At 35.2% G+C, this 12421-nt stretch overlaps 1 protein-coding gene across 1 annotated transcript; it reads left to right on the forward strand.

Annotated features, from left to right (window-relative positions):
• Positions 1-3569: 3569 nt before the first annotated feature.
• On the forward strand, positions 3570-11771 carry LOC117341182. The gene is made up of 12 exons (XM_033903028.1): positions 3570-3612; positions 3767-4048; positions 5317-5643; positions 7137-7439; positions 8466-8585; positions 8853-8874; positions 9332-9387; positions 9619-9646; positions 10235-10311; positions 10723-10759; positions 10885-10958; positions 11358-11771. The coding sequence occupies exons 3-12, from the start codon at positions 5397-5399 to the stop codon at positions 11414-11416; spliced, it is 1023 nt and encodes a 340-aa protein (XP_033758919.1). The 5' UTR covers positions 3570-3612; positions 3767-4048; positions 5317-5396; the 3' UTR covers positions 11417-11771.
• Positions 11772-12421: the final 650 nt, after the last annotated feature.

Consider the following 12421-nt stretch of genomic DNA (forward strand, 5'->3'; position numbering starts at 1 on the left):
GGAATATCGGAGGGGAGTCGACTATAATAACCAGTGTTACTGTACAGTGTAAGTAACTGGGAATATTGTCGGGAAGTCGACTGTAATAACTAGTGTCACTGTACAGTGTAAGTATGTATATTCGTGTCTTAAAAGCACTAGATAAATTTTCGTTTTAAATTGCATTAGTATATAATGTAAAGTTAAAATAACGCATAAACCTGAATTTAATCTCGAATACAGCGAAAAGTATCAAAGTATATTAAATCGTCTTTTAAAAAATGGTAGGTAGCTACTGTCGAATGAAGCCCGGATCTAGTTCACGAGAGCTGCAACTGACGCAGTAGCTGCACGTGCGCACCTTGTAAGCGTGACCCCAAGATGTTAATAAAAACTACTCGGCCATGATCGTATCAGGTAATAGGTGACTAATCTATATTTGGTGATTTCGTTGTTTACAATTTTAGTCTCTGTCATATTCTATCTTATTTTCTGTCTAAGTATACCACTAACGACGAAAAAGGAAGAAGCAAAACTGGTATAGCCCCTTATAGAGGATATGATCCAAGAAACCTGACTACATTTTGTAGCATTCTCTCGTTGTGACCACGCGCGCAATTAAGTAGGGGATTAATCATAATATCCAGAATACTGAATTTCTATTTGGAAATTATCAAGGAAACATTGATTTAAATTTTTTATCATTTCTAGAAAACGCTGAACATATTTGTTTAAAGCATATTTCCATGTTTACACGCGTTGTTATTTTTAATGTCTGGATGCCTAACTAGCAAATGTAGGTCAGCGCTTTGCAGTTTGCTTCTAGAATATCATAGATACATGATTAATAAGCTCCGATTTCCATTAATCAATATCTCGTTAATAGTAATTATGTCTGCGAATATGAATTACTGGAAGGTATTGTGTTATTCAGTTACTCAAGTTGAGAGTTTTTTTGCATAAAAAAAACAAACAAAAACAAGTTGGTTAGTAGTAAAAGTAGTATAGGATGTGTTTCTCGAGCTCTATTATCTGAGTCTTAGCTGGGCCCTCAATGTCTTATACCGCACAACTTATGATGAAGATAAGACTGCTAATTTCAAACTCAATTGTATGTTTTGGTTTCATTCCATATGCCCGGGAGTAAGGCTTCGTTTTCAATTGCTAAAACCAGTGTGTATGTATATAGGGAACACGATAGCACATATTGCTCTTCGTCCATCCGTCCGTCGCCCGACAATCCGCCCTACCGTCCGACCATCCGTATGCCGCGCCCATTGGCTAGCTTAAGGGTTTAACTACACGCCCGCGCCGCGCAGCTCCGCACCGAAAATGACGGTTTATGCCAAAAAAAAACTAGATAAGACATGCACCGGCCTCCGTAGTTCATTTGGACCATGTATCCCTTTCCTAGCCGTACGTCTATTGCCATGTATGGAGGCACATGTGGAGGCAAAACGTGTTATGCCTATAACGCCACAAAGATGACATGTTCGAAAGGTTCACGGCAAGTGTACTCTACCCCTACAGCATGTATCGGAAGAGATGGAAATGGAGGTACCGTATCTTATGTTTGAACAAGGTCTCCCTTCCGATTAAATGTATCATGTGATTTTGGACGATTTTACATGTATGAACGTGGTGACGTCATCGGCAGAGATGGAAGCGCTCTTCATGAAAGTAATTCACTATCAGAATCTCTGCTCTCTGTATCTGAATAATTACTTTTGTAAAGTGAAACTTGTTTAAACCATCAATCTTAACACCAATAAATCGGTGCTGATGAAGATTCCGGAAGACATATGACAATTACAATGACTGGCGCGCCAGACGTTTTTTGAACGAAGCCTTCCGGGATAACAAGTCTCAACCTTATGGTTGTTCGTTACGGGATCTATCACCTTTTAGGGGATACGCCCCTCGAGGGCATCGGCTCAGGCAAAAGGGCGCAAGAACCATATCCTATATTTCTTATGAATATCGTAGATTATGCCTTTAATTAGCTTGACAGCGTATACACGATATGTAACTTGATATGTGGATGTAGTATTTCACAAAACGACAATAGCCCATGACCGCCCCCCCTCCCCTTTTTTGGGGGGGGGGGGGGGGGGGGTACTAATTTATCTTTATATTTTTTCGAATGCTTCGAATGTCTTATTTTGTTGTTGTATTCAACTCGCCGCTGTTAAACAGTATGTTATTTTAGACGGCCCCGGTACCCTCAATAGCGCTGTCTCCGCCGGACACTACCTACACCAGGACAGAGGGGGACACGTTACCGGACATCACCTGTACAGCGGACTGTAGACCTGGCTGTACCTTTGTCTGGACACGACCGGACAACACCAACTTTACTGTCTCACATGTGTTGTCACTGGGACAACTGGACAGATCAGAACACGGGACGTACAGGTGTACTGCATGGAATGTTGTCGGGGAGTCGACTATTTTAACAAGTATTACTGTATTGTGTAAGTATAGCATACTTATATGATGATGTATATCGGACATATAGCAAATAAACAACAAGAGATGTAAACAATAAAACTGATCATCCCCTTTTCTGCAGTTCCAATCTCCTATATTTTTGAATGTCACTTTTATCATATTTTGACATATTGTATAAGTTACAAGGGTGCTAGATATAGTACAAGGATGCGTGTACAGATGTCTAAAATCGGGCCATGAAAACAAAGTAGTACAACATGTCTCTTTCCTATAAATCAACTGGCTGTAGTTATTATTCATTAATATCTAATTACTATATTCAAAAGTACAATTGTTTTGTAATACAGTAACTATTTGTGTTACTACATGTGATTCATATTTAGAAATTTATTGCATGTTTGTCATATCGTGTACCGTCCTGCAATTTCATAGCTTTACTAATCTTAAAGGCATCAGTGCTTGAAAAAAAAATATTGTTTGATATAGCATGTTTAAAAAAAAATATCTGCATAAAAAAAAAAAAAAACATTCTATAGGCAATTCGAAAAAAGTATAAAATTATAACGACCATGAAATTATACAGTTTGAAACCTCTTATGACATCATCAATCCAGCTGTGACCGATTCCTTCGAAATTTTCTACGTCGGCAAGGCTGAACCGGATCATTATACAGGGAATAACGAGTCTTCAACTAAATTTAATTGGGGAAAGTAGACCAATTCAGGAATGTGGCTGCGCGAAATCCATGCAGAATTATATTGGAAATTGCATTTATGACAAGTATACATGCATTTACTATGCATGTACAGTTACTGTTATAGTCAAAGTCACCCCCAGCAGCGCCACCTAGTGCTTCTGATATAAAAATGTTGTTGTTGTTTTCAACTCGCCGCTGTTAAACAGTATGTTATTTTAGACGGCCCCGGTACCTCCATAGCGCTGTCCCCGTCGGACACTACCTACACCAGGACAGAGGGGGACACGTTACCGGACATCACCTGTACAGCGGACTGTAGACCTGGCTGTACCTTTGTCTGGACACGACCGGACAACACCAACTTTACTGTCTCACCTGTGTTGTCACTGGGACAACTGGACAGATCAGAACACGAGGACGTACAGGTGTACTGCTAGGAATGTTGTCGGGGAGTCGACTATAACAACTAGTGTCTCTGTACACTGTAAGTATATGTATAAGTTTGCTAATATACCGTCACTCAAGTCAATAATTTTGATTTCAGTATCTTGGTTTGAAATTGGTATGATATACACGATGTTCGTATACTTATAATTTTATATCAAAATATGCTGATATTTGTGTATCTTATTTTCCAGTTCCTCCAAACATATTAGATCTTAGCTTTAAAACGGGAGACAGAACTCTGACAGAGGGCAGCAGCATATCTCTGGTCTGTTCGGTGAAGAGTTCCCCTCCGTCCACAATACAGTGGTTCTATAAAGCCAACAACACAGTTCTACTGACCACCCCAGACGTCCTGGAGAGTACCTACACCCTGACTAACGCTGACTGTCTGGACACCGGACTCTACACCTGTTCTGTCAGAAACAGTGTCTCTAATACAGCGGTCACCAGGGATATATATGTCAACGTTCTGTGTAAGTTAAATATGCTTTCAACCTGAGATTATTTTTTTTCTTCTCATCATCACACAACATACACTACTATAAGCTTCCAACAATGCTAATAGATGCTCCAGTTGAATCATTGTCTGAAATAGATCGGTTCGTTGAAGCAGCAGGGGTGAGCTTCAGTCCGACAGTGCGTGTTTTCTCCGGGTATACTAAGGTTTTATCCTATAATAAGACCCTACAATCCAGGCATTCAGATCTTCTCTTTATTGCATTTTTGCCAGTGAAATATAGAAATTTACCAAACTAATAAAACTTGTATTTTCGCTGCAGCGATGAGCAGTGAAAATATAAGATTTTGCAGTGGAAATATAAGTTTCTCAGTAAAAATATATGTTTTCCGTTTTTGATAAATCCGAGCGGACCTTTGTATTCAACTCGTTGAAACTTGCCAATTTTCTAATCGAAGCGGAGATAGATCAATTGGTTATTTTGCTAAATTGAGTTGATCAGTCATTTCGAAATAGCGCCGTCAAGTTGACGTGGAGTAACGTCATAAAGAGATGACGTCATTACTTATTCCCGTATTTATTTGACACTATTAATTTTTCGATGTTTTTAATTTTATTTTAAAGTTGATAAAATGCAATAAAAAAAGAAAATTGAATGATTTTCCGTTAAATAAAACATATATTTCACTCGTATGACAGAATATTTCGCACTCGTGAAAATATCGATATTCTGTCATACTCGTGAAACACATGTTATATTAAACGGGAAACCGTTCAATATCCTCTATATATTAGCTTAGTTAACAAGACTGATTGAAATTAAGAACAAACACACATACAAAAGTACACACACGCACATAAACACGACAAAGCTGTTTTGTGTATATATCATAAATAAACCTAATGTAGCAGGAACACATAGCTGATTGATATGCATCATCAATTTATTCATTTAAGAGTTGTTTTATGAAATTAACGTACATCATTGAAATTAACTGGTGATTTCATTTCCAATCAATTCTACACTGCCCCGTTAATGGAAGGACGTCACGATAAAACATGCAATTGGTTTAGTACTTCATCAAGATATACCAAAACATTAACGAGATTTTTGTACATGAGAACATATCGTACTAAAGTTGATTGCATTTTAACTATAATGGATATATTTAAAAGGATATTAATATTCACATAGCCAGCACGCCACAAATAAAACTGATTTATTGTATCAAATTCTAGCAATATTATTTATATAACTCATATTTCATCAATTGCTATTTTTAGGTAAGCCACGTGAAGATCCCAGAGTAAATGGTAATCATAGGTTTGGTCTAACTACCTCAGATGACCTGACTCTTACTGCTATGTTCCTAGCTAATCCAGAACCAAGTTTCATGTGGACATTTCAAGACGTCGCTAATAAAACCACAGATGAACTTAAAAACGGAACAGACAATTTCATCATACGGAATGCATTTGATAGGATGAACCTGTCAGCATTGTCGATGGGGATTCGTAAACACATGCACGAAGACATATACGGAACATATATTGTCACAGCCACAAACAGTCAGGGAAGTGGAAGGATTAACTTTTCAGTGGAAGCACAGGGTAAGGTTTATATGATGCATTGCATAAGTCAAGATAATCATTTTTAGATAGTTTTTTGATCGATATTTCATGAAAAGGTATACTGTGCCTAACATAAGGGTATAAACCAACAGCATACTTATAGATAGCACAAACCACAAGCCTGCGTATAAAACGTTAAAAAATATATGGCAGGTGCTGTGTACTGTGAAAACGACATTGATAGAAAACACGTCAATCGACATAGAAATATATTTATCCAAACTGACATGGCGTATGCTATTAACGACTACCATAAAACATTCATATTTAGCCTACCCTGTCAATATCACAGCCGCATATTGTCCGGAAAACAATTAGACTATTTGAAAAAAATCTTCGAACTTACGATATTATTTGAAGAGGTTTGTCTCATTAACGATGATATATATACAGTTATTACACGCATGTACCTTAGTTTAAACGTAAGAATATCGTGGATCGAATTTTTACACCATATAGGGAAAAACAAATAAAGCCAAGAGTGCCCACACTGCAAGCACATGCATGTACATGTAGGTTTAGCCTTTACACTTGAACATTTAATAAAATACATGCTGCAATCTTAAATATAATCTGTATTGCATCATCCTTTGCAAATTCCATTTTTTGCGAGACGAATTCTTATTCAATTCAACGTACATAATTGACCAAGCTATATATTACTTTTCATTTCGAAATTTAACGTCTGATAAATAATTTTTCAGCTGGAATATACATGTATTGTAAAATTATGTATATATTCGCATTATTTTGAAGCTTATTGATTTACCGTTACTGTGGGCTACAACACCTAGATTTCCAGTGGCATTGTCTACCATTTTTTCTATTTTAGTTACGGCACGGTTATCGGCAGTTTTCTTTTGTGAAGACTCAAATATATGTTGTTGTACTTACCTGTTGCCAAGGTTACCGAATCGTGCATGTGACGTTAGAATAGGTGTACACGGATCCTAGTTAACATGATCATGCCATGATTCTTTGGAAAATTCTTACCCAATTAAGAAAGCAAAATGAGTCATATAACTAGAAATGATAAAAAAACATCAATATGATAAAAAAACAAGTCTTCCTCTCTTAAGCAGAAAGACGATATCAACAGTCATCATGTCGTCTGTCAGCTAAGGGATTATTTCATCATATTTAGATATATGTTATAACCCTGTACATGTACATATGTCCATTACACGTATTATGTATGCATGTTATTTGGCCCTACTTGATAATATCTGTATAAAGGTATCACAAGCAAACATGGAAACTGAATTGAACCTAATGATAAGAGTAAATGCATTTTCATTACGATCAATTTTCTATTCCGTAAATCTTGATAAGTTATGTTGGTTGGGAACTTTGACTTTGTCATTAATATGTTCGAACAGTCCGGGTAAGACATACCGTCTTTCATTGTAGGGCGTCTCCTACCCCACGAGGTCTCTGGCGACATTATTGTTTTTTTGTTGTTTTTTTTTCAGGAAAACCTAACCCTCCTTACGAAGGCATAGCTATTTGTCCTTCCGCAGACCAAGCTATTCTGAGTTGGAAATCGGCTTTCGATGGAGGATCTACCCAAACATTTGTGGTCGGAAAAAGAATCCGAACACAAGGCATATTTGTTATAGACAGACAACTTGATACCCCCGATCCAGGACAACACCGAACAGCCATCATTTCTATATCTGGTCTTACTGCAGGTACACAGTATTTCTTCGTGGTGTTTGCTGTAAACAAATTTGGAAACTCAACTTTTGAACGTGACGTCAACTGTACAACACAAGGTACTGTATTTAATATATTTTTTCTATTCCTAAGTTATCACGAAATGGTACCCGTGCCATTTTTAGAAGGAAAAACATACTTGTACAAACAAGACGGGACATGTTCCTCAAGGATTAATGTAACACATGTCATATATGATTAAGGATTAACCATAGCCAAGCATCATTTCATCTTTTCCGTTCTTGTTTTGTTTTTACCTTCATTTATCAGAAGCTACATATATATGTTTTTCTTTGGTTTACTTGTTTCCAGCTGTATATGCTCCATTTCAAACCCGAAAAAAATTCATCTTGAATTTTTTAATTAATTAACTAATTTATTAATTTATTTTTTGTATACCGATCATTGCGTAATTGCTATTTCTCAAGACATACAATTGAAACTTACCGAGACTTTTGGTCCGATGTTAGTTCTATGTCTTTGAACAATTATAATACCATTTTCGATATTAAGAACGAGTAACAAACGATTAAAGATATGTGTTAAAGTACGGATAGCAAACTAAATTGAAACCTATATTGAATATGTCCAGTTTCGAGTATTCCTAAGAAATAACGATAAAACAGTCAGCAATACGAAAACTGTAGCAACAACAACTCACCAGATCAAAAAGAACAGAACATATATATAATACACTATTACTCAAGGAAATGGAAATATAATATCTACTAATGGTATGGTATTGCTTTGAAAAATAACGAATACTATTCCACTGTTTCATTAGGAGAGCTATTGAATGTGGTTATAGAATGTCTTTATGTCGAATTTACGAACAAAAAATGTGAAATCCTATCATGAATTTACAGTTCATGTCTAACTTCAGTTTGAATTAATCATATGCGATGTTTTCATTATTTCGATTATTGCACATAGTAAAAAAGAATAATAAATAATTCATTGCAAGTTTATGTTATATAATGATAGATATACTTAATGCCCTACATAAGAAACTGCGATATGAAAAAATGAAAAGTACAAAAATAGCACTGATGATACCAATATACATGTAATAACCGTCTCATTAGTTTCCAAGGTACATGAAAGAGCCTGTGGAACTGACAGTATGTATATACCAGGAGTTGTGCTGGCGGTCATAGGAGTAGTCACGCTTTTGTTTACAGTTGGACTCGAGATTATTTTTAGACGTACGTTTTTACATTCAACACATAATACTATTGATATTTAATAAATTAGCCCGTATAATGTTTTTGCATGCCACTAGTATGATACATGTATATATTCTTCAGCGATTTTCATTAGCTCTGCCAATCATAAATTGATTATGATTCATAATATTTACAATAACTTTACTTCATTAATTATTGATGGCGCATCAAATTTGCTACCTCCGTATATAATTGATCTAAACTTGATATCCTTTAGTGTCATGGGTTGTTTAATATCTTTTGCAGGAAATAGAAAACTGTGTTTTAGGTAAGTAAATGCGGCCTATTTATATCGATTAACTCTATATGACTATTTACTATATAACTAGGGCTACTAAAGTTATGAATCTATCAAATTTGAAATTAATCACAAATTACCATGTTAACAGTTATCAATTAGCGGCGTGGTTACGTTACATACATGCGCGATCGATTTGTCCCATACCTATCAACCATGCATCACCCATTGAAGTACGTGATAAAAGCTACATCGACAGTCATAGTCGCATTAGAACGAAAGAAACGTTGTTTATATTGGTGCACATATCAAAGAAGTGCAGACTTCCTATAAAAGGGAGTCGTTTTAGTATGGTTATATGAGTTAAATATTTCTTTTGTATAAATGCACGATTTAAAGACAGTCAGGAATTCGCCTTTAGATATCAAAATCAAATGTCATTGTTTTCACAAAATCATAAGTATAATTAACAATTCGTTGTTTTCAGTAAGTTGCAGCTTCCAGAACAGAAAGAGTTCCAGAATATTCAACTCTCAGAACGAGGTAACATCAGAAAATACTTCATGTAATTTAATACGTAAACAAACTTATACATTTTGTCATACGTATTATTCAAACCTTTCGCATATTCAAAATCGAAGATAGATCCCGTTTTCTAGTTCATAATCGTTGCAAACATACGTATGTCATCTGCGTTTAAAGGAAAATTGGATTCTCGTTCTAATATATTTTGAGCGTTTGTGTTAAACGAAATATGTCCCATCCTATTTACAGACGGAACACCCCATAGAGACAATGAAAGGTAAGCCTTAATAAATAAACACGTTTATCAATTTCACCCGAACAGTTTACAGACAACATTAGCATAGAAAACATGAAGTTAGAAAAAAAATAAGAATCAAATCAATGTACATTTTAATTTTATATTTCAATTAATTCAGAATCTAAGAAATTAAAATGTTAGTTAAAAGGAAATAGTAACTGTAATATATGACTTATTGTGACAGATTCTAAACTGGAAAAGTATTTGTGGTATAACTATACATGGACTTTTTAGTTTGTTTTTGTTTTTCAGAATAGTTGCAATATCAAAGTAAGCGATATAGGCTCTGTGGGTCTCTTGATTGAAATGTACTCTGTTTAACGATGTGACTACAAAACTTGTCGGGAAATATTTTAGTGAAAGAAAATGCTGAATGCATTGTATGAAACTTAGGGACAAATCACAAACAGGAAAACATTATTTGTATATAACAATAAATAGTAATGCTCTTTTTATAATCACTGAACTATTTCGGTAAGTGATACAGGCCCTGTAGGTCACTTGATAGAAGTTTGTTAAAATATATGGCTAAAACATTTGATTAAATGTCATTCACATCTGATCCAGATCTTTATATGACCAACTCGATACAAATGACGTTGCCAAGGCGTCCGTCTACTCTGAACTTGGAGGACATCATCATGGTGAGACAATTTTCTGTTTGCATTGCCTGTACGCTTTTCATTTCAGCAAATGCAGTATTAAGTAAATATTTGTCAATTTCAAAATAATATGACATCCATATTCAAAATCACGACCCCATATTTTTCTTTACTTTTGTATATTGTCCTGTTCACATGGACATGCATATCTAACAAAATGTATTATCAATTTAATAAAATATAGTAATATTTCATTGATTATTGTCATTACATTGATATAGTAACCTCCTTGTGTTATGTGTGTAAGAACTGTTAGACCGATGGGTGTATTTCACTTATTTCCTTTTTATTTTTCAACATATGACAAGAGCATCTGCATATATAAATTATCATTGTTCCGTTCATGTTTATTTATGCCAATTTATGTTTTACACATTGTTTTTGTGCTTTTAGTTTACCAGAACGATCCAGTCAGTGAAGGAAATGGCGGGTAAGTAAACATTCACATTTGCCTTGTTTTAAAGTAAAAAGAACGATGATGTTTTTCGCTTTATTTTTTTCCCGGACCCTTCGTGCAGTTACTGTATTATGTTGCACTATCTATTTGTATTACAGTGACAGACAGTACGAGTCGTTGCAGGGACGCACCGCTTCAAACGTCTATGATGAACTTCACAGTCAAACAGCTGGTAAGTCGTCGTCCATATTGGGCCCTGTCTTAATATTTGTTTTTCTTTGTTTTGTTTTTCGAAATGATTTAAAAGCTTACTTATTAAAGGAATACAAGTTAAAGGGAAATTGTATCATAAGCGAAGTAACCTTTTAATGACATTTTCTTGTGTTTTGATTTCATGTTCGTTAAGTAGGATACACACAAGAGGTGTTTTTGTCGATCTGACATTCAAAGAAGTGAATCATAATTTCCCATTGCCTTTGCAAAGACAATTATATATGCAAAATCATATATGGCTTTTTATCTTTGTACATGATATTCCTGTTATTCACAATATAAGTATCTTAATTTGTTATATTATATTGGATATATGTTAAGTGCAGCAAGAATGGGATGTGCTATCTATTCTATTCAGGTGAAAAAGAAACATATGTCAATACAGCCATTGGTGGAAAGAGGAAACAACGACACTGAAGTGAAAACATTTAGAGGCGATTTACCACATGTTACATAGTATGTGAATCGTGTACAGATTGAAAAGTAACATCTTCAACCTGCTGACGACCGTGCTTGAATAAGTCTCAGTGATGATAGAATAAACATTGCCAGTAGCCTGTGTGTAGTGTCAATGTAATGCTCATTTGCATAAAAAAATATCCCGCTAAGTGAAGATTCATCACAACAATCATACTATTGTATGTATCGTTAATGCATACAGGACGTGGTTACTTTTATCTGTGTTGCTATGTATATTTAGTGCATAATGACAAGCTGACGACTCAGCACTTACTTTGGATGAAGAAGGTTCACCTCAAGAAGATAGGCATATAAAAAGTGTGTGTGTGTGTGTGTGTGTGTGTGGGGGGGGGGGGGGGGGGGGGGGGGGGGGAGGTTAAAAGCAATTTTAAACACAGGTTTTCTTATAAGAAATCACTGCCTTATAGAAAAAAATTGCGAGAAAATTATTCATTTAAGTATAAATAATATTCACAGTTAAAAATAACAACGTCTTTATTTTATTTGGACGAAACTGAGTAGGAATAGATTAAATTGATGCACCTGGTCACATAGGGCTCAAAGTTGCATCGGAAATGTCAACGTGAAAAAAGTGTAGCTCTACCAGACATGTATATGCTAATGACAGTCCTTTCAAAACCACTGCCGATTAAATAATTATCGTATCAAACATATATTTTACCCTTTAAGTTCGAAAAAAATTATATTAAAAAAAAGCAGGAGTAAAATTGCTTGAGGAGGGAAAAAAGGAGCAGCAATTTGGTATAATTAAATAAATGTTGAAAATGACCTTAAATACAGGAGAGCTTTGCAAACTATAGACATCATATATGTATCTTATTTAATATGTTTTATTTTCCTTTAAACAGAAATAACCACCATATCTTTAAAGTGCTAAAGTTTATCTAGTGCAATTCTGGAATTATGTACCAGAAGAATAAGAGAAAGCTTAACCAATAATTC

This window comes from Pecten maximus, chromosome 13, assembly GCF_902652985.1.
Source record: "Pecten maximus chromosome 13, xPecMax1.1, whole genome shotgun sequence".
Classification (NCBI taxonomy): Eukaryota; Metazoa; Mollusca; class Bivalvia; order Pectinida; family Pectinidae; genus Pecten; species Pecten maximus.

Excerpts from the sequence above, each read along its gene's own strand:
- LOC117341182 (XM_033903028.1), top strand. The coding sequence starts at position 5,397 with ATGTTCCTAGCTAATCCAGAACCAAGTTTCATGTGGACATTTCAAGAC. Across the intron at positions 9,388-9,618 it reads TATTCAACTCTCAGAACGAG|ACGGAACACCCCATAGAGAC; the intron begins GTAACATCAGAA and ends TCCTATTTACAG. Across the intron at positions 10,312-10,722 it reads ACTTGGAGGACATCATCATG|TTTACCAGAACGATCCAGTC; the intron begins GTGAGACAATTT and ends TTGTGCTTTTAG.